General features: G+C 38.9%; 1 protein-coding gene across 6 annotated transcripts in view; it reads left to right on the plus strand.

The window, feature by feature from the left end:
• The window catches only part of Ube2q2 (ubiquitin conjugating enzyme E2 Q2), a 61,795-nt gene that overhangs the window by 10,889 nt on the left and 28,577 nt on the right, over window positions 1-22,329 (plus strand). For 4 of the 6 annotated variants that reach the window (XM_040729801.1, XM_040729796.1, XM_040729797.1 and 1 more), the window contains exons 2-4: window positions 3,420-3,521; window positions 8,285-8,389; window positions 17,328-17,411. In XM_040729801.1, coding sequence (XP_040585735.1) covers window positions 8,360-8,389; window positions 17,328-17,411 — 114 coding nt within the window. In that variant the 5' untranslated portion in view covers window positions 3,420-3,521; window positions 8,285-8,359. The remainder of the gene's footprint in view (window positions 1-3,419; window positions 3,522-8,284; window positions 8,390-17,327; window positions 17,412-22,329) is intronic. The other 2 variants (XM_040729798.1, XM_040729799.1) reach the window with 2 other exon arrangements.

Below are 22,329 nucleotides of genomic sequence, written 5' to 3' on the forward strand. Positions count from 1 at the left end.
ACCTTCCCTTGTGTTTTACCGCTACTGAATTTGTGCATTAATGAGAATTGAATAGAATACAAAAAACCATCAACATTTTAGTCATCTTGTGCTGAGGGGTCTGAGGCCTCTGAGAAACATCGAAATGAGTGCTTAGACTTGCTATCTAGCCTGTCTTTTCATGTACAAGATTTTAAATACAGGCATGTCAGGAGGAACTGATCACTCCCCAAATTTCTCTTGATGTGGTGTGGGGCATTTCACTCTACATCTTAGCTTATATGCTTCTTCATGCAGACATTTCAAGATAAATACTAATCTATGCAGTGAACTTCTAGATCTATTTTTATTTTTTGAAAGCTAAAGAAAATGCAAAGCCCAAACAGTAAAAATGGTCTAGATGCTGTATTCCCAAGCTAGACTGAAGAACTACACAGTAAGTGCCTTTCTTTAAGAACAGAGTTAATTCTGAAGACACTTTACCTTTTACCCTGTGAAGAGATTTGGAGCCAGTAAGAAGAAATAAATGAAAACACAAAAATAAACCAACCATTGATGGATAGACACATGGATGCCACTACTGACCACTATTTTTTTTAAGGTTTGGTAAAATCTTTAAAAATTTCCAGTTTCTGTGCTGCTAGTTCTGTTATAAAGAGGTTATAGTTCCTGTATAGTGCTAAAGAACATTTGTTCTTCTAAACTATTTGTGTAATACAGTTTCCTACTGCTTAAATGTGGAAGCAGAAAAAAAGTCTTTTCATGGGTAAAAGCATGTAATGCTTCTTTCATTAGTCACTTAAAAAATTAGTAGCATTTCTCATTAATACTTTGTGTGATAAAATATTAGAATTTTATCATGTTTGATTAGTAATAGGTGTATTCTTTCTAACAAACTTAGAGACTTTTTTTTTTGAGACAGGGTTTCTTTGTGTATCCCTGGATGTTCTGGAACTAGTTCTGTAGACCAGACTGGCCTAGACCTCTCAGAGATCCGCTTGCCTCTGCCTCCCGAGTACTGGGATTAAAGGTGTGTACCACCACTGCCCAGCCGAGACTTACTTATTTTACTTTATTTATTTTATGTGTATAGGTGTTCTGCCTGCATGTATGACTTTATTTATTTTATGTGTATATGGGTATTCTGCCTGCATGTATGTCTATGTACCACATGCATACAATGCCTGCAAAGTCAGAAGAGCATCTGATCTCCCAGAATTGGAACTACAGGTGGTTGTGAACGCCTCATCTGGGTCTCCTGGAAGAGGAGTCAATTTTCTTAACTGCTGAGCCAATTAGACCTTTAAGCCTTTAGACCTTTGGAAAAAAATTATGAGTATGTGTTTGCTTGTATGAGTTATGTGCACCATATGTGTGCAAGAGCTTGTAGAAGCCAGAAGAAGGTGTTGGGTTCCTTGGAAGTGGAATTACAACTGGTTGTGAGCTGCCTGGTGGGTGCCGGGAACTGAATCATGCTCCTTGGTAAGAGCAGCAAGTGCTCTTTAACCACGGAGCCATGACTGCAGTCTTCTAACTTTAGAATCTTTAAACAACAAACATTACTCTCAGTTTCTGTGGGTCAGACTATGCACCACTTACCTTGGGTTCTGTGGCTTGTGGTCTTCAAGGCAGGAACATGTTGATAGAGGCTACAGTGGTCAGAGGGCTAGAAAGGTTACAGTTGTTGGCAGGATTCTTCACATAGGGTATTATCCTAACCTGAGGATCTTGGTTTAGTTCTTAGAGTCCATGTTCAATTTCTTGTGACTGAGAACTCTCTATAGGGTATCACACCATGTGGCAGCTGATTTCCATCACCAGGGTTAATTGCAAGCCCAGAAGATAAGCAAGACAGGAGTTGTCTTTTTGTAACTTAATTTCAGAAGTAGCATTGGTTCTTTTGCTGTATTTAGAAGTGAGTGGCTAAGTCCAAGGAAGGAGATTTTTACAAGGGTGTGAATACCAAGAGGGTGCCTGGTAGAGTGTTTGAGAATACCATTGATGATGCCTATGAATAAATGTCAAACATCTGTGTTAGAATGGCTAACTCAGAATCCCACATCTGTGACACATAAAATCTGAATGAGGATTGTGTCAGCCCTGTGCTGCTGCTCACTCTGCTTCTAACACCTGCTATTTAAAAAGCAATTAATCTTTAATGGTGATTAGAGTTCAGGAGTAGAGCATGTACCTGGGCATGGCTTTATGTTTGATCCCCAGATCCTCAGAAACAAAACAGGTAGAAGAAACTGTCAGCATCAAAAAAAGGATTAGACATGATCAGATGAAGGTAATCTTCGTTTAATATGTCTTTTCTTTATGAAATTGTATTCTGAAGCCAGCCTGTAATCCTAGCACTTAGGAGGCTGAGGTAGAAGGATGGGCATGCTTGAGTCTACATACTGAGACCTGGTTTCAAAAAACAAACAGGAAAAACTGAAGAAATAAATTACTTTCTATGTTACAGTCTAAGAAGGGATGGCAAAACAAATGGAGTAAATCCTCCTTTAGATTTTATTTTTTAGTTATGTGTTTGTGCGTGTGGAGGTGGGGTGGTGTACATGAATGCAGGTGTTTGAGGAGTCTAGAGGTGCCATATCCCTTGAAGCTGGAGTTACAGGTGGTTGTGAGCTACCTGACATAAGTGCTATGAATTGAAGTTTGGTCCTCTGGGAGAGCAGTACACCATCTTAGCCACAGAACCATCTCTCCAGTTCACTCCCACCCTACCTCTTTTTTTGAGACAGGGACTCTGTGTATGGGCTGACGTCAAACTCCTGGGCTTCCTACCTTAGCCTCTGAGGTTTCCACCCTCAAGCCTGGCTCAATTGTAGTGGTGGAAGGAGAAAGAAGAAAATCTACAAGGAGCTTCTGTGATTACACTTCTTAGAAGGCCAGAGCCCTGTGAGCAGAGGGTTTTGAAAAGTTTTTAGCATTTGTGAAGTTTTAGAAATGTAGCATTATTAAAAGGCAAAAGGCACTTTCAAATATGTAAACTGAATTTTTAAATTGGGAATTTCTTTTTATCTTGCCTTTTTACTTTGAGAGATTATTGTGATTCCATATTTTAAAGCCTAAGAGAAAAAGGTGAAAGCCAGAGAATTCAGGTCATGATAGACCCGCTGTTACATTTCCTCCCCTCTGATAAAAGCAACTCTTACAGTGTATCTGGTTTTTAATCATCGTTCTGTTGTCTGCTTTTAAACTTACAAATTGTATAACATAGGATAGGAAAGATTGAGCTTTTAAACTTAGCAAATTTAATTTTTAAACTGCACAGAGGAGTCTGGTCTCTTCACATAAATTTTAATGTTGCCTTTCTTCCTTTGATGCATTTTATATAGGTCATAATCATTTTGCTGCTTAGTGGTGAAAAGTTTGAACTGCGTATCTAGGTTGGTCTGTTTGTAAGTATTTTTCACCTACTGTCTCTATAACAGGAATCTTACCCATCTTCTTCACCAATATGGTTTGTGGACTCTGATGACCCAAATCTAACATCAGTTCTGGAACGACTAGAGGATACTAAGAACAACAATTTGGTAAGGAGATGAATCAGTCTTTCTTTTTTTCTTTCTCATGGTCTTATAATAGAAATTAAGTATTAAGAGGTAACATGATAAAAATCTACTTCATTTATTCCTTTTCCTGATATTTTCCGTCCCTTCTTAGATTGTAATACAGTTGTAACAGCATGTTTAGTAATTATAATTTAGCGAGCTTAGAGGCTACAGCTTTTGAAGTTCGTCACCTTCTTTCCATAGGTACAGTTCCTGTCTACATTAGGAATTGAGGCTCTCTTTTTTTCCTTCATTCTGTTAACAAAGCAAACATCTTTAATAGACTGCCGGGTGAGGTGAGAAAGAAAGGCCACTGTAGATGTGAAGGGAGGTAGTGATAGATAGCAGCAGTTTTAATGTGAGAGGCTTCCTTTGCAGAAAAAGCCAAATTTGCTGAAGAAAGCTTTGCTTGTTTTTGTGTGTTCCCCTGTCCACACATTCCAAGACCCCTAGTTGAAAGTACATTGTACACTAACAGATTAATAGTAGCTAGTAGTAAAGTAGAACAGTGACAACAGGCTCCATGTTAAATAACTAAAAGTTGTTTACTTCCAGTTAGCATATGTGGACCTTGGTTAACCTTGGAAAACTGGAATTGTAGAGTGCTTATCTGGGGCTAAAGGGGAACTGCTGTGTAAAGAGATACATACACCTTCTGGGACTGGAGTGATGGCCTGGAGCACTTCCTGGTCTTGCAGAGGAACTGAGGTCAGTTCCCAGCACTCAAGTTGGGCAGCTTTACAACCGCTCTAACTTTAGCTCCAGGTGGTCTAATGTTTTCTAGTCTCCATAGGCACGATACTCAGGTGTACACACACACACACACACACACACACACACACACACACACTTGTAAAAAGTATCCTTTCATTTTTTAAAGTAAAAATGTTTACTCTTTGATTGAGAAAACTAGTAAGTTGTAAACAAACAAAGAGCATTATGTTTCCTATAATTCTACCTAATATAACCACTGTTGACACAATGCATATTTTCTGCCAGTGTTTTCTTTGCTAGCAAAATACATACACTATTTCATATGTCTAAATAATTGGAATCATAATCTATAGCTTTATACCCCTTTTGAACTTACTGTGATTTTTTTTTTCATGATGCTATTAAATTCTTTTTTTTTTTTTCTTTCTCGAGACAGGGTTACTTTATTGTTTTGGAGCCTGTTCTGGAACACGCTCTGTAGACCAGGCTGGCTTTGAACTCACAGAGATCCGCCTGCCTCTGCCTCCCAAGTGCTGAGATTAAAGGCATGTGCCACCAGTGGCCAGCTTGTTATTAAATTCTTACGGAAAAATAATTGTTTCTTTGTAGATGTCATGGTTTTTTAAAAATACCCTTCTCAGACCCCTATAATCTGTAGAGGGACCAGCTGGAGAAAAACAATTACAGTGTTCCTGGATGAGCAGACAGATGTCTTAGACGCTACAAATGCTACTTATCTCCACCTTCGTATATTTGTAAATCTAATACAGTGTCAGTAAAAATGACTTACTTATTTTGGCTTTTAAAGACAGGATCTTGCTGTGTAGTTCAGGCTGGCCTGGAACTCACAAGCCTCTTGCCTCAGCCTTTCCTGTAGTGGGATTACAGGCTGTACCACCATGCCCAGCAAATAATAAAACACAAACTTTAGAAAGTAAGAGACCATCAGGCAACCGAAGTTTAGAAAAGCCATTCAAATAAAAATTTAAAGTAAAGTTGATATTTTAACTCAAGAAGAAGGATCTTTCTATAGATAGTTTTAGGGAAACTGATCATTTAGGGAAGTTAGACTTGTTAACTCTTTGACTTGTCAAAATAAATTATACATGGTTTAAATATGTCCTTAAAATTAGGAACATTGGCCTGGCAAGTTCGAGGCTGGACAGACAGCCTCTAAAACAATACCTGTCTCGTAAAACCAAAAAAAAAAAAAAAAAAAAAAAAAAAGGAACACTGGTATACTATTGAAACGGTTCAATAGGTGAAGGCACTTGCCTACAAGGTTGAAGACCCAAGTTCAATACTAGAAGGAGAGAAGTTGTCTTCTGACCCCCACACATGTGTCACGGCGCATGCCGCCCCTCCCCCTGCAACCTCCAGCACAAGTGTAAAAAAAAAATGAATGTAAGTTTGAAGATTTAGAAGAGTTCAATTCTTAAGAGCCATGAAAGTAAGATGTCATTAAAAGCCAGGCAGGTACATGTTGATGTCTTCAGCAGAGTGTGATGGGAAAGACAGACATAGCCCTTTGTTCCTCCTCAGAATGCCTCTGAGCCAGGCCTGGTGGCACAGGTCCATAATCATAGCTACTTTGCAAGTTAAAGGCTAGTCAACCAATTGAGCTCATGTCTCAAAAGTAAAAAGGTAGTTGAAATTACAATTCAGTGGGCGAATGGGAGAATGCTCACCTACCTTGTCCTAGGCATAATAGGACTTAACACTGGACCAAATTAAATAAAGTAAATAGTGAAGGGAAAAAAACACGTTTTCACTCTTATAGCCTCTGCCAGTTTCTCATAACCTGGTTTCTAGAGAGAATAGTTGTTTTGTTTTGACCTTTAAATTTACTTATTATAGTCTAGATTCCACTGTTGGATGGACAATTATTACTTGTCCAATCCATTGGCTCCCTTTTTTAGTACCCAGTTTTTCTGTGCTTGAAATAATCTTCCATGAATATGTATTGTTTAATGCCCACTAATAAAGAATTTGTTAACATTTTTAAAATGTGATGTATAGTTGAATATTCTACGGTAGTAAAAAAGAGTGCAGCCAGCCTTTCCCCATAGTACATACAGGGTGTTCCAATAAGTAAAAAAGCAAGGCATAGAATATTGTATTATTGTCCTCTTCTGTATTCCGTTTCATAAAACACATGCTAGTACTGGCTTTTTGCTGTGTCTACTTCGTCCTTCCTGTAAATGTAGGAAGCTGTTAACAGAACACAGCAAAATATTTTAAGAATATTGATTGACTTCTTTGTAAAGCTCTGTGATGTGATGTGCATTTAAAGAGAAGATGTGTCTGTCCTGTGCAAATTGCTAACCCAGTGGAGACTTTTATGAGACCACCATTCCCTGCCTCTATTTCTGATTATCTTGTCTGGTTACCTCTGAGATGCTCTTCCTTGGTTTGTCTCTTTATTACCTTTTATTCTGTGAATTCTCTGTGCAAGTTCTTTTGCTCTCATTGCTTAAATCATACTTTATCACAGGGATTCCTAAATCTGTATTTGTAGCCAAAATTTTTCTTCAGAGTTTGAAACCCATACACTTACGTATATAGATCCTCTGTGTACAGGGGGTCTTGCTTGGCTGTGCCTTGGGATGTGAATATCAGTTTACATTTGTCTCCATCAACCCATCATGCTTTCCCTCACTAATTCTCTTTGCAGAGATGAAATAATGACACTGGTCATCTGTGCCTGGCCCTGGAAACTTAAGACTTCTTTTTTTATACTTCTGTTCCCCAAATCATAAACTCTCTAGTAAGACTTGTCCATCTACCTTCTAAATATTTAGTTCCTCCCTATGGTCTTAGTTTCTTCCACAGTCCTTGAAGAGTGGGGGCGGGGAGTGTTAAAAGTTTAACTTCCTGAAAGATGTACTCCCTGTTTTTCCTGTTGCTTGGTATGATGCCATCACACGGCTGCTGCCTCAGTACTCCTGCAGGATCTTGTGCCAGGATAAGGTCAGGGCTGTGTCCTGGCCACCCTGTCTCATCTCATTATGTGCGTACACACATTCTAGCTTATTGGATGGATAACAAATCCACAGTGGTGGGTCTTTTGTTTCCCTTTAAGCATAAGGACATTTGTTTGATCTAACTCAGTGCTTAGCTTTCCCCATGGCCACTTGGTCCTTATCCACTTTGGAAGGGCTTGTTCTTTGTTGGGTGTAACCCATTCTAGTTCTGTTTCCATTTTCTTAGTCCTTCATTAGACCTGCTTATTCTTTGTGTCTTTTCTTAGAGACACTGAGCTAACTGTAAACTGCTCTATCAATTCCCATCTGAGTCTAAGTACTGCTCATCTTCTATGTTGGGGAAAAGCCTGAAATAATGAAAAGTTTGTTTTTACATAGTACTTCTTAAAATATGTATACCTATAAAATTTTTAAATGTGAATTTAAAGAGAGATTCTAATATGGCAGTTTTCCTAATGATTTCTGTCTTTTCTTTTGGAGAGGCTTAATTTTAATTTACTCCTGTCTGTCTTGAGAAGTCTTCATTTCCTTATTTTGCAGATGGGGAGACTAAAGCCAGGGGCTTAGGTATACAAACAAGGTTATTTATTTCAGGGCTCAATCTACTAGGTCACATTTGTCTCTATAATTTTAAAGAAATATGGCTGTTGCATATGTAATCTCATAGTCCACATGCAACACTTCCTTTAGGTTTTTAATAAGTCTTATGAATGCACTAGTGTTCTCTGGTCTACAGCTGCAAGTTTCTAAGATGTTAGCAACTAGACACTACACAATGTCTGAACTTTCCTTCTGTGTCTTTTGTTGGTGTTATTTTCTAGTTACCATGTTGTAAGGATATACTAAGCTGTAGTAACTTTAAAAATAGTGATTTTCTTATGCTAGCAGCTCTAAAATGTATAAAAGACTGTTACTCCATCTGTAGGCTGAGCTGAGCAGGAGCACGTTTTGTTTCTTTCTGGATTGATTAACAGTAGTTGTAGCATTATTCAATGTCTTCTAAGGGCTCTTTAACATAATGCTTATTTACTGAAATGTGTTTTGTAGCTTCGTCAGCAATTGAAGTGGTTGATATGTGAACTCTGCAGATTATATAACCTTCCTAAGCACCTGGATGTTGAGATGCTAGATCAACCACTACCCACGGGTCAGGTAAAGTACACATTCTCTAGTGTTGAGCTGAAATCAATTGTCTAAATCACAAGTTAAACTAGGATAACTTAAATTTATTATACAACCCATTTGGAAGCTAGTTTTGTGTCCCTAGTAAATTGCTTTGCTTTAGGTATGAAAACAACCTTTTCATGTCTTGGAGTTGCTTGTGTTTTACTGTGAGAGGTGAGCACTTGCTCCCCGACCCACCATTTTGGTTTATGTTAAAAGTTTTTATTTCTGTGTTTCTTCTTTGATTGCTTGTTTAGTCAGTTACCTTCCCTTAATATACCATGTCCATATATCTATTTGTGCTTCTTAAAATCTAATGCCAAGCAGTGGAAATTTCCACCAATTCAGCATTACTCATGACTTTAGACTTATTTATTTAGCTGTCAGTTACTGACTTTGTTGTAACAAATCAGGATTTAGTTTTTATACTACCTACTTAATTACCCAATGCTTCTAAAACAATGTTCAGTTACGAATAATGAGTTCACCATCAGGACTTTGTGGAGCCATGTTTTCTGTTAGGGCATTTCCTTACTTGTGCCGTCTTTTGTTTCTCAGTGTCCTTTTTATAATAACACTTTTCTCATTCTGTTATCTGCTCTTTGGAGGCATTGGCTCTCTGCATTAGTCCTTGTGAGTTGTTCTCTGGCCTGGCTGTACTCGATCACCTCGATTTTTCTTGTCTGCTCTCTTGGAGTGAATCTATTGATTCCTGGATCTCCTGTCACCTCTGTTGGCTTTCCGTTTCTTGTTTGTGTCTATTACATTGTTAGATAAGAGCCAAAGCATGAAGAAGTGATATATTTTCCAAGTTAGCTTTTGAAAAATCTGGTTCTAAGTTGGGGTTTCAGAACAAGACCAGCGTGGGCTTGATCTCGGTTCTGCTTAGTAGCTTAAGTTCTTGGGTTCTTGAGCCATTCTCCTTATCACTGATCATTTCTCATTTGCACAAAGTAGTTATAATAGTAGTTTGGCAGTACTGTGGGATATTCTAAACATACATGGTCAGTGAAGTACATGTGAATTGTTTGGGACATCCTTAGTATTAACTGCTATTATGTTCTCTTCTTACTCAGTGATTGAATTCATAATCTAGACTGAAACTTTTGCCTCAGAATTTCAAGAGTGTGCTTTTGCCCTCTAGCCAGTGGTGCTGCTGAAACTAATGCCTTCTGGAGTCTTACTCAGGCAGGACTTTTTCTCTGGAGGTTTCAGGGAATTTGTGCTTTCTTTGGTGAAGTGAAATACAACAGTGTCCTTAGCTTGGGTCTTTTTTCTTTTTCGTGCTGGTCATTCAGTAAGGATATTCCTTTTCAAATTTGAGTCTTAATCTTTGCTATGTATTTTTGTTTTAATGTTAACTTTGTTTTTCCATTTTGTTTATTTTAGAGTTTACTGATTGGGCTTTTAAGTTTTTGTTTTCATTTTTTTGGAGACAAAGTTTCATAGTTCAGCGTGGCCTCAAAAAAACATGTAGCTGAGGCTGATGACCCTCTTGTCTCTACATCCTGAATACTAGAATTACAGGCTTGTGCCTGGCTACTTTTAGGTTTTAGATCTCTTAGTTTGAGACTTTATATCTTTTATATTATGTTTTTTGTTAATTTTATTTGTTTATTTGTGCGGGTATGTGTTGATGTGCGCATTACAAGTTGGTTCTCTCTTTTCATCATCTGGGTCCCAGGGATCAAACCCTTGTGGTTAGGCTTGGCATTGGACACCTTTATTTACTGAGACATTTCACTTTTTCTCTTAAAATCTTGCTACTCTTTTGACTTTTTGCTATTTTCACATGGACAATAATAACTTTAAGTTGGGTTTGTTTTTTTTTTTTTGGTTTTTTGTTTTTTGTTTTTCCGAGACAGGGTTTCTCTGTGGCTTTGGAGGCTGTCCTGGAACTCACTTGGTAGTCCAGGCTAGTCTTGAACTCACAGAGATCCGCCTGCCTCTGCCTCTGAGTGCTGGGATTAAAGGCGTGCGCCACCAACACCCGGCTTAAGGTTTTTTTTTTAAAGCATTTTTTATGTATATGAGTGTTTTGCCTACATGTATGTATGTGCACCACATGTGTGTAGTACCTGTAGAGATCAGAAGAATCTGTTATGTTCACTGGAAATGGAGTCACAGATGGTTGTGAGCTCCTATGTGGGTGCTGGGAATCAAACCATAGCCCTCTGCGAGAGCAGCAAGTTCTCTTAACCACTGAGCCATCTTAGCACCTGATCTGTTTACTCCATTTTCTCAAAATGTAATGGTTTAGAGCTGGATGTGGTGGCACTCAGAAGGCTGAGGCAGAGTGAAGGGGAGTTGAAGCAGTCTAACCTACAAATGAAGACCTTGTCTCAAAAAACAAAAACAGGCTAGGCATGGTGGCTCACTCCTTAGATCCCAGCACTTGGGAAGCAGAGACAGGCAAATCTCTTGAGTTTGAGGCCAGTTGGGGCTATACAGTGAGATCTTGTTTCAAAAAATTCAAAACAAGCCCCCCAAAGTCTTAATGCTTTGAAATGGTAATCCTTGCGATTGGGTTAATTAGCTAGGCTCAGCTGGGTAGTGTCTGTTGTCTTTATTTGATGATTTGATTGTTACTGTGTAGTCATGTTGTGGCACATTCAGCATAGCGATTATTACTTCGTGGTCATGTGGTGGCGTGTTCAGTATAGTATGGCTGTAGACAACTAGTGTGATGTTTATCCTGACTTGCACTCAAGTATTCAACATGGCTCCTCCTCCCCCTCCTTGTGTATCTGGCATCTTTGGCATGTCTTCACATGTCTTTTTACCGTCCATGGCATCATCCTCTAGGGCCTCTTCATAAGGCTTCTGTTTCTTCAGAGGCCGTTCGGAACTCCCCAAGAATACAAGTGTAGGAGTTACTGGACATTCTTAAGGCTTAAACCTGGAGCAGATCCAGTGGTCTGTGAGTTAAAGCAAGTCTCGGGCCTGCCCAGGTTCACTGTGAAGTGGGACACCACAGGCTTTAAATGACTTGGAGTGGGATTCTTCTCCAGTCTCTGAATGTGAGCTGAGCTTAGGAGCTTCTGGTTACCCCTTCTCTATAGTATTCTGTATTGATTGTCTAGATGTGATAGATTCATGAAGCTGTGTGTTTTGACACTTGGGTCCTCCCTAGTGTTCATATTTTCTTTTTACTATGTATTTTTTTAGTTTAGTCATATCTTGTTTTATACATTGTAAAGCCTGTCCTCAAATATTTTTGTATTCTATGTTTGCTCATTCATATTTTAATTTTTACATACATATTTTAATTTTTGACATTCTTTGGAGCCAAGACTTGTCACCTTATATCTATAGGGGGACTTTATGCTGATTTCCCAGCCACTCTTTCCCCCTGCTTTTCTACTAGGTAAATGATGGCTCCAGTTTCTCTGGAGATGGGCTTTTATTTGACAGATAAATCTTCCCAAGTTCTGCTTAAGGAGGTGGAGGTGGGGAATGCAGTGTCTGAGTCTGTAGGTTTCTGTCCTGCCTGCTTTCTCTTTTGCAGTATATTTGGTATCCTCTTCAGGATGTTTTATACAGATCTATTCTTGTCATTGCTGTCCTCTGACCTGCAAGTTTACTTGTGAACTCCATTGATTAGTTAGTTCTTGTTTGCAGCAATGGAGTCTTACTGCTCCTGGTGGACCCATTACCTTTGCCTAAAGAAAGATGATGAGAAAAGGTTTTATTTTTGTATCTGTTCAAGTTTTATTTTCTAGAGTATCAGTGTTTTTTTTTTTTCCCTACACTATATCCTGGACATGAAGCCTGTCTTGTTTCCTGAGTGTACATGGGAGGCTAATGTAGATACTAAAATTATTTATGAATTATGTAACAAAATGCCCTGACTTTGAATTGTCATTGCATTTTAAAATAAGCATTGCTAGGATAGATATGGTGAAGTTTTATTGCTTTTACTTATACTCTGAGATTGTGAAATGGATTTATTTCTCTTTAGGCTTTTGGGAAGCTTTGCATCTTTTTCCCCCACAGTGTAGTTTAAATTTAGTAAATTTCAAGTAAAAGCAATTTTCCTTCTTGGGGACATTTGGAAATACCTGGGAGCATTTTGGGTTATCACTAGCTGTAGCAGAGAGGTGGGGTGCTGTTGGCCCTTTGTGGTTTGATAGGGTGCTTTTAAAGTACTATAATGTAGCAGGTTGACTATGGTTGGTACTGCTGAGGTGGAAAACACATTCAAGCCTGATCCAATTCTGAAATTTCTTTATCCTGATGATTAATCAGCTGCTTGTCTATACCTTAGACCCTTGGAAGAATCAGTTCTTTTAGAAATATAATACTTTTTTCCCTTTTTTTCTGTCACTCCCCTCCCCCTATATTTTAACTATTTCTGCCTTCTATCTGCTCCTTTTAATGGGTCATTGTTATTAAAATTGTGTGTGTGTGTGTGTGTGTGTGTAGGCCAGAGAACAACCATGGGTGTCTCAGGTGCCCATCCTTTTTATTTTTCCTAAACTTTATTTTTATTTCACGTGTACAAGTCTTTTACCTGTATGTAAGTGCTTTGTGTTTGTGCCTGGTGTCTTGGAGGCCAGAAGAGGGCACCAGATTCCCTGGAACTGGAGTCACAGTGGGTTGTGAGTCTCATGGGTGCTTTTCGAACCTAATCCAGGTCTGTTGCTAATTCTCTTAATTGTTGAATGGCTGTCTCTCTAGTTTTCACCCCCTTTGTTCGAGACAGTTTCTCTCACTGGCCTGGAACGTATTCAGTCGGTGAGGCTGATTGTCCAGCAAGCCCCACGAATCTTGTCATGTCTGACTTAGACCCTTATGCTAACATGGCAACTACTTTACTCACTGAGCCATCTCCTCAACATGCCTATTAAGTATGAGCCAGGTGGTGGTTATGCACACCTTTAATCCCAGCACTCAGGAGGCAGAGGCAGGCGGATCTCTGTGAATTCGAGGCCAGCCTGGGCTACAGAGCTAGTTCTAGGGCAGGCTCCAAAACAATACAGAGAAACCCTGTCAAAAAGACTATAGTATGTTGTATGTTGAAAATACAAAAAAAAGTTTGACACAATGTTTGATAACAGTGAATCACTGGGAGCTATTGGCACACAGAAAGCCTTCAGCATACTCCTTCAGGTCTTTATAGCTAGTCATCTTCCCTTATTTTCTCTGGCTTTGTCGTTCATGTGTGCATTCTTGTATATAGTTTAGTGTTGCCTGTTTTTGAGCTCTGTGTTAAGAGTCATGACATATATTTCGTGTTTTCCGTTGCAGTTCTTTTTTTCATTGCTACATTTATCCCATTGTTCAGATACACCAAAATATTTACTCATTCAATGGATGTTTAGGTTATTTCTAGGTTTTTTTTAACCCCCCTGTTAGGATTATCTTTTTTTTTTTAAATTTCTGGATACTCCTATGAAGTCATTAGTCATTTCTCTGGGATATATATTGAGGAGTTACTTTGCTAAGACACGAATGTCTTTTTTTTTTGGTGTTTAAAAGACAGGGTTTCTCTGTATTGTTTTGGAGGCTATCGATCCAGCCCAGCCTCAAACTCACAGAGATCCGCCTGCCTCTGCCTCCCGAGTGCTGGGATTAAAGGCGTGCTCCACCACCTCCCTGCGTCTATTTTTTTTTTTAAAGAGTTATTGAGACAGAACTTTTAAAAGATTTTTCAGGTGGCTCTGTGGTTACTTTGTTTTTTGTTTGTCAGTACATGCGACCTTGCAACTCCATTATCAACAGTTACATAGACTGTGCCATTGGTGTAATTCCTGTTATTGATATTCTCAAGCAGATCCCTAAAAAATATGTTCTGACATGACTTGTTTTCCTAGAAAGGTTTGGCTTATGGAGATGTGTATGGTATGCATGGAGAGTATTGTATAGTTGGTGTCTGCTAAAGCATAGAAAGTGTTGGTGTGGGGAATCCACTGATGAACACAACTGTGCACTCACACAGAGCTCTGTCTGAATGTAGCTAGTTACAGAGTTCTACGTTCTTTATTGGGTGTCTTTCCTGTTACTCACATTTGGACCTCTGGTATCTATTGTTACAGATAAAACTCCAATGACCTCATGATTCCTCTTTCTGTGTATTTTGTTTTTCCTGCCTGAATGTTGGTTTGGTTTCCTCTTTAACTTTGTCAAAGAGGTGAACTCTGTTTTGCTTCACAGTATTCTTTAGGGGTATCCAGAGACACTTAGTATTCTAAACTCTTTCTCACAGCTTGCCACCATTTGTCTCTTTTCCTTTCATTCTCTGGATGAATATTAGACTTTTGTATTCTTGTCTTCTGCATCCCTAAAATGCTTTGTTTCTAATTCCTCAGGCTTCCACTCATTTCCTTTCTTCATATTCTTGTCAGTTTGGTCGTCTTCATTATAAATGATTTATTCAGAGGAGACAGTTGGTTTCTTTTGGCTTTTTGCTGTTTTTCTTAAAGTGTGTGTTTTTTGTTTTTATTTACTAGAACTGTCTTGTTCTTTTTTATAATAACTTGTTCTCATCAGTGCTAATGATTCTGGTTAGAGTTTAGCTCTGTCTTACCTCAGGTCACTTGTGGCTTTTCATTTTTCTTTTTAAAAAATATCTTTTCCTCTCCAACTTTTTAAAAAAGATTTTATTTATGTATTTTATGTATGAGTGCTCCACCTGAATGTACTCCTTTGTTCCAGAAGAGGGCACCAGATCTCACTACAGATGGTTGTGAGCCTCATGTGGTTGCTGGGACTTGAATTCAGGACCTCTGGAAGAGCAACCAGTGCTCTTAACCTCTGAGCCATCTCTCTAGTACATTTGTGACTTTGTGGCACCTTTCAGGATCAGTTTCCTATTTGTGGTACTTGGTTATTTGCTCATTTATAGGAATGGTATGGATGGTATCAGTCAGTACCAGTTGGTGATAAAGGTGTCCAAGGATAGTTATTTTTCTCTGTTGTTCAATGTGTAGAATCTGCACTCCTGAAGCCAGATGATAGGGAGGTCTTGGCAGGTGGGGTTTCCAGCTCCCAGGTCTGTTATGAAATGCTGCTGCTGTGTTGAGTTATAAAAGGAGTTTTCTCTTTGGTTTTAACACCCATAGTAGTTGAGAGGCCATCAGGGTAGAATAGGGTTCCTGTAGAATAGAGTGATCCTTAAAATAGGACAACTTAATAGCAGTTCGTCCTGTTAGTTTTAGCCAAGGTGGCTAAAACTTGGTTAGCAACAGTAGGATCCATCTGCTTTCTGTCTGCTGCTGCCCTGTAGTTGTGGGTCTTCATATTATTTTTCTAGTGTAGCAGTGTCATTTTTATCAAAGTTCAGCACCTCCCCCAAGCTGTTTCGTTTTTGTTTTGCAACATGGTCTCTATTCACTGCTCAGGCTGTCCTAGAACTTACTATGTAGCTGACCTTGAACTCACATCAATTCTCAGTGCTGGGATTACAGGCTTGAGCTGCTATGCTTGCTTTCAGTGAGCTTTTGAAAAGAAGTCTGCCTACGTGTTGAAATGAAAGCCTGAGAGTTCTGTTTTTGTCAAATTACGTATCCTTTGTGGAAAAGGATTGCTCAGCTTTCTCATTTATAAAATGTTAGACAGACACTAGTTTGATGGCCACTTGGTAGTATGTATATGTTTTTCATAGCTGATCATGTGGTTAATCAATTGGTGTGCTCTTCAATAGGGAGGATTATTTCTCCTACAGTTATATAATTCTTTGTTAAGGCCCTATGAGAGTCCCCTTTCTGTGTTAGCATCTATTGGATGTCGTTCTTGTTGAGATTTTATTTAGGTAGCTAGGATGGTGAGACTTCATGGATGTAGCTTCTGTGGTATTCCTAGGAGACCAAAATTGCACTCACAGTCTTACTGCCCTTCTTTGCTATGACCCTGGGCCTTGACTGCAGGAGTTGTGGTATAGATGTGTCGGTTGGGGCTGAAAAGTACCAGCTTACATGTTTATTTGATTGATTTTGGCTTTCTGTAATGATCTCTAATTCTTGCATTAAAGTGCATTGAAGACAGATTCTGAAATTAGCATTTCAGAAATGCTTTTCACACTCTGTACACTCACACTTGTATTTGGGATTGACCGTTTGGGAACTATGTTCTTTTTTTGTTTTTGACAAGATGCCAAAATGAAGTATGGGAATGAAGGAAAGGGTGAACCACAATAATTTTGGGAGCTCCTTGCTTTTCTCATTTAGTCCCAAGGAAAGGAATAAGTGTTTAAAGGGATTCAGATTTAAAACAAGCCCAAACTTATGTTATCTGTCCCTGCATACAACCATTCCAGCTCATTGATTGTGAAGGGTTTCTCACTTTGTGATGAATTTTTTTCTTATGACTTGTGCTCTCAGAGCATCTAAGAACAGACACCTTGGGGCTGCTGAGATCCTTGTTGATCTGGTTAGATCTCTGGGTTCTAGTTTCTTGATATTTTAGATATTCTGGGTCTTAATCTAAACCCACCTTTATGAATATAGCTATGTTTCCATATTGAAAGCTGGCAAACTTTGCTCTGGCAGGAGACTTGATGTACTACTGTGTATGAAGACCCTTTCTAAAATCCATTTGACTCCTGTGTGAATGAGTAGTAAAACTAAAACTGTTTTACGGGGAGTATTCCATAGCAGGCAGACTGGGTGCTTCAGTCACATTCAACTTTATAAAGTGTCCGTCTTTTTGATATTCCTGACCATTTAAAGTGTAATAAATATAAATTTATTGAAAGATTAAGGTTTTGCCCATGTACACATAATAAACAAAAGTAAACATTTTGTAAAATGTTTTTAAATTTCTTTTATATTTGATTGCCCTTGTTAATTTTTAAAGCTACATTGGATTGACTTAAATCCAATTATTAAAATCCTTTAATTTTAATAAGCCCTGCTCATGGGACTTCAGTGACAGTGGTTAATAGTGGTCAGCTTTCTGATGTGTTCTGTGTTTCTGTTCTATGTAGCTTTGGCACATTGTTTATCTGTTTCAGAATGGGACAACTGAAGAGGTGACTTCAGAAGAGGAAGAGGAGGAAGAGATGGCTGAAGTAGGTACTTATGTAAGAATATTTCGTGAATACTTTAAAATGTTCACGAATGGGGGAGGGTGTTTGTACTATGGCATGTACTTAGGGGACCAGCGGATTATTTGGAAGTCCATTCTCTATTTCTACCATGTGGGTTTAAGGATTGAACTTAAGTCATTAGACTTGGGCTGAGCCATACATCTCACTGACTCACATCTCATGAACATATTAATGTTTGGCACACTTTTGTAAGTCTTTAATTTTTAATATTTAATTTAGTATTGAATAACATTTGTATTTCAAATGGGATATACTTTCTTTTTTTTTTTTTTTTTTTTGGTTTTTCGAGACAAGGTTTCTCTGTGGCTTTGGAGACTGTCCTGGAACTCATTCTGTAGACCAGGCTGGCCTCGAACTCACAGAGATCCGCCTGCCTCTGCCTCCCGAGTGCTGGGATTAAAGGCGTGCACCACCAACACCCGGCTTGGGATATACTTTCTAAATCCTGGTTTTGCATCTAATTAATGGTATGCCTTTGAACAAATTATTTTATCTGAGGGCAGTAAAAATCTGTTTACATTTATTTAGTTTACAATTTGGTTATTTTTGGAAGAACTACTGAGTTTAACATTTGTTTTTACATCTGGGAAGATGCCTCAGTCAGTGAAGTACTTTCTGTGCAAGCATGAGGACTTGAGTTCAGATCTCCAGCACTTAGGTTTAAAACAAAAAGAAGCTGAGTGGTACAACTTGCATCTGTAACTCCAGCTCTTGGGAGGTGGAGACGAAGGATCCCTGTGGCCCTTTTAGCCAGCAACCAGTGAGACTCTGTCTGAAAAAGATAGGGAAGATAGCGATTGAGGAAGATTTAACATTTGTATAAATGGATTTTTCTTTTTGGGCCACCAGCTCACAAAAAAATGACATGGAGATTTATTATTAATTTTGAAACCTTGGCCTTAGCTTAGGCTTGTCCCACTAGCTCTTATAACGTAAATTAACCCTTTTTTTAATTCATATTCTTCCACGTGCATGCTACCTCATCTCCATGTTGCCCTTCCTGCTCCCTCTGTGTCTGGCTGTTGACTCCTCCTTTCATCTGCCAGGAGCTCTCTGACCCCAGAAGTCCCGCCTAACCACTTCCTGCATAGCTAATGGCCTTTCAGCTCTTCATTAAACCAACCACAGTGACACATCTTCACACACTGTAAAGGAATATTCCACAACATTTCCCCCTTTTTGTCTAAATAAAAAGGAAAGTGTAGGAGTGAACCCCACAAAGCTATCCGCCCAACAGGGCGGGGTCAAGGTAGAGATAAAAGGAAGTGAAAGGAAAAAGGGGCTTCCCTTTTTTCTCCTGGAAGCCAGCCACGCTTCTAACTCCTGGTCTGTGCGACTCTCTCTCTCCCTCTGGTAAATAAATATATTGTTTTCCCTATATAGCTTCGAATATCGTTATAGGAAAGGTTTTAGCTCTAACATAGTAAAACTATATACGATAAGAACAATTATCAGGTAAGAATTACATTTACAATGTTATTTGCATTTGACAAATTCAGAGAAAATACTCCATTATCAATACTATCTTGGTGAATCCAAACTTTTGTACCTAATTTGTCTTTTATCATAACTAAGGAAAACTATAACTCCATCAAAGACCCCTGAAGGATATAATATTACCTGAGTAAACAGGAAGTACAGAGCAAGCAACTTCCTAAACTATGAAACAGAAACGTCTGGCTACCTGGACAGTCACTCTAGGGTTCCTCTGCATTGTTGGGTCATCTATCTTCTGCAGGCCTAGAATATCTGACAGACTTTTTTGTGAAGCAGGAAATTTTTGAAGGGCTGGCCTGTCCTGGCAAAGTTAGGCAGATGCTTTCCTTTGTGTCCTGATGGTCCAGTTTGGACAGTATACTCTTAGCAATTGAGGCAATGGCACTTTCTTTGCCATAAAAACCATATGGAGGTTCTTTGATGTCCATCATCTTTTTTTTTAAAAGTAGATTGGTGCTGCCAGGAGCTGATGTGTCTCACTGTCATGAAAAGCCCATGTCATTAAAATGTTGTAAATGCCTTATTCTGTAGATCTCTGAAGTGTCTAAAATATCTAAAATATATTTGTTTGATCTTGAAAACATACCTAACATGACTACAAGTTTGATTGTTATAGGTAACTGACTACTAACCTACATTTCCCTATTATCCTAAAGAGTTTGTAATAACAGCTTTTGAGGGCTAGAAATTTATATTACATGTTAAATGAACCACATTGGTACAATACCTTAAATAAGAGTAGAATGTATGTACAGTATAACAAAAATAGCCTTAAATTTTATCAATATGCAAAGATCTGTACCAATGTAAAATATTTGAGAGTAGTGATTATTCAAAAGTAGACTCAACAAGCCACCTGTCTCATCATTTTTTTTCAGTTTTTTAAATTAATTTTAAAATTTATTTTACATACTATCCACAGTTCCTCCTCCTCCCATTCCCTCCCATATCTCCCTTCTAACTTTCCCCCACCCCCTACTCCTCCTCTGTCTCCTTTCAGAAGGGATAAGGCTTCCCATGGAAACAAAGCCTGGCATATCCCAGCACTCGGTAGGCAGAGGCAGGCGGATCTCTGAGTTCAGGCCAGGCTGGAATGACAGCCTCCAAAACCATACAGAGAAACCCTGTCTCATAAAACCAAGCTCCACTTCCCTGTATCAAGGCTAAACGAGGCATCCACCATAGGGAATAGGTTCTCAAGAGCCAGCTCATGCATCAGGGACAGGTCCTGGTCCCACTTCTAGGGGACCACAAAAGACTATGCTACACAACTGTCACCCAGATGCAGAGAGCCTAGGTTGGTCCCTTGCTGGATCCCTAGTTGTCTGACCAGAGTCCATGAGTTCCCACAAACTTGTCAGCTGTCTCTGGGTTTCCCTACTTGCTCATATAATCCCTTCATCCTCTCATCAACTGGAGCTCATTCCAGTACTTAGTTGTGGATCTCTGCATCTACTTCTATCAGGTACTGAATGAAGGCTCTATGATGACAATTAGAGTAGTCACCAGTCTGATTACAGGTGGTCATCCTGGTGGGTTCCCGGGAGTTTCTCTAGCACCAAGTTTCTCTCTAACCCCATAATGGTCCCCTCTATCAAGATATCCCTTTCATTACTCTCCTTTTCTGTCCCACCTCCAACTTGGCCATCCTGACCCCTTATGTTCTTATCCTCTGATCCCCTCCTCCCTACTCCCCCACCCCCAGTTTACCCAGGATGTCTCATCTATTTCCTCTTCCTAGGGAGATCCATGCCATCACTCGTAGGGTCCTCCTTGTTATCTGACTTCTCTGGGGCTGATGATTGTGGCCTGCTTATCCTTTGCTTTATATCTAGTATTCATTTATGAATGAGAACATACTATGTCTTTCTGAGTCTGGATTACCTCACTCAGGATGATTTTTTTTCTAGTTCCATCCATTTGCCTGCCAATTTCATGGTATCGTTTTTTGTTTGTTTTTTCCACTGAGTAGTACTCCATAGTTTAGATACACCAATTTTCTTTATCCATTCTTTGGTTGAGAGGCATCTAGATTGTTTCCAGGTCTGGCTATTATGAATAATGCTGCTGTGAACATAGTTGAGCAAGTGTCCTTGTGGTGTGATTTCTGTATTATATTCTCCTTTTTCCCATTAGGAAGAAATCCTTGAATCTAATCTCTTTTGTTTAGGTTTCTGCCTCACCATGACAGTAACAATTTGTAACCAGCCCCCATAAGTGATGACAATCATCCATAACCCACCGAATGAACAAAAACCATCCCACCCCTTGGGAATGCGGGTGCTATGTTCTCTAGACTGCTTCCTGTTGTCTATGGGCGACAGCATGTTTATGAAACCTGAGAAAATTAAGATAATAGTCAAGTCCAGGGGGAGCTAGCTGCTGTCCAGTCTTGGTGTGATGGGATAATGCAAAGCTTATCGGAAGTCCTGGCTTGAATAATCTGAGGCTAGACCATCTCAGCCAGCAGACTTGAAACTGTTCTGGATGCAGAACTCTGAGACACTCTGAGAGGCTGGATCACCTGGGCCACCTGTTTTCATTGGTTTCTGGTCGCCTTGCTCTGAAAACATACAAACTTTTAAAGTAGCATACATATCTGCATGTTCATTGTACACAAACTAGGCAAAGATGATTTTTTTATATTTGAGCAGGTAAAATATATGTCCCCTGTCTTGTAGGGTTTTTTTTTAGGTTTATTTCTTTATGTTTGTAGGCAGGATTTTGGAGGAGTATCTCCCTCAATCAAATCTGATTTTTATCAGCCTTGAACAAGTCTACAGCCTTTCATTTTCTGTGGAAACAAAAGCATAACCTCTTCTCCAATGCAACATATTTTTTGGACTTCCATTTTGAAGTTAAGACATTTTAAAAATATATAGTCTGGTTTAATTTAGCAGTTTCCATAATCCAGTGTCTCTCAGCAGTTATTGTTTGTTCATCAGCAATCAAAACATTCAAAGTCAGCACGACACCACATAGGATTCAGACTCTGATTTTCATCTTTACGTGGCTAATCCTTCTATTATTATTTTATTCTGTCCTTTTTATCTTATTTATAAACGACTGTTTTCTATAACTGTCTATACCAATTTTCTTTTTTAAGCCTACACACGTTTTTTAAACATGCTGTAACTGTTTAGGGTTTTTTTTGTTTTGTTTTGTTTTGTTTTGTTTTCCAGTCTGGGTCTGTCTTTACTGAGCATCTGTAATATTCTCTGATGGCATGAGTTAATCTTACACTGACATGTCAGCTTCTGCATGACTCAGCTTAGCACATGATACATCTTCACACAGTTTAAAGGAAAATTTCACAGCACATTTGGCCTCCGTGCACATGAACACATGTGTACACACACACACGAGTTTTATATTTAAATGA

The sequence above is a fragment of the Mesocricetus auratus genome, unplaced genomic scaffold (assembly GCF_017639785.1).
Source record: "Mesocricetus auratus isolate SY011 unplaced genomic scaffold, BCM_Maur_2.0 Super-Scaffold_100022, whole genome shotgun sequence".
In the NCBI taxonomy this organism is placed as follows: Eukaryota; Metazoa; Chordata; class Mammalia; order Rodentia; family Cricetidae; genus Mesocricetus; species Mesocricetus auratus.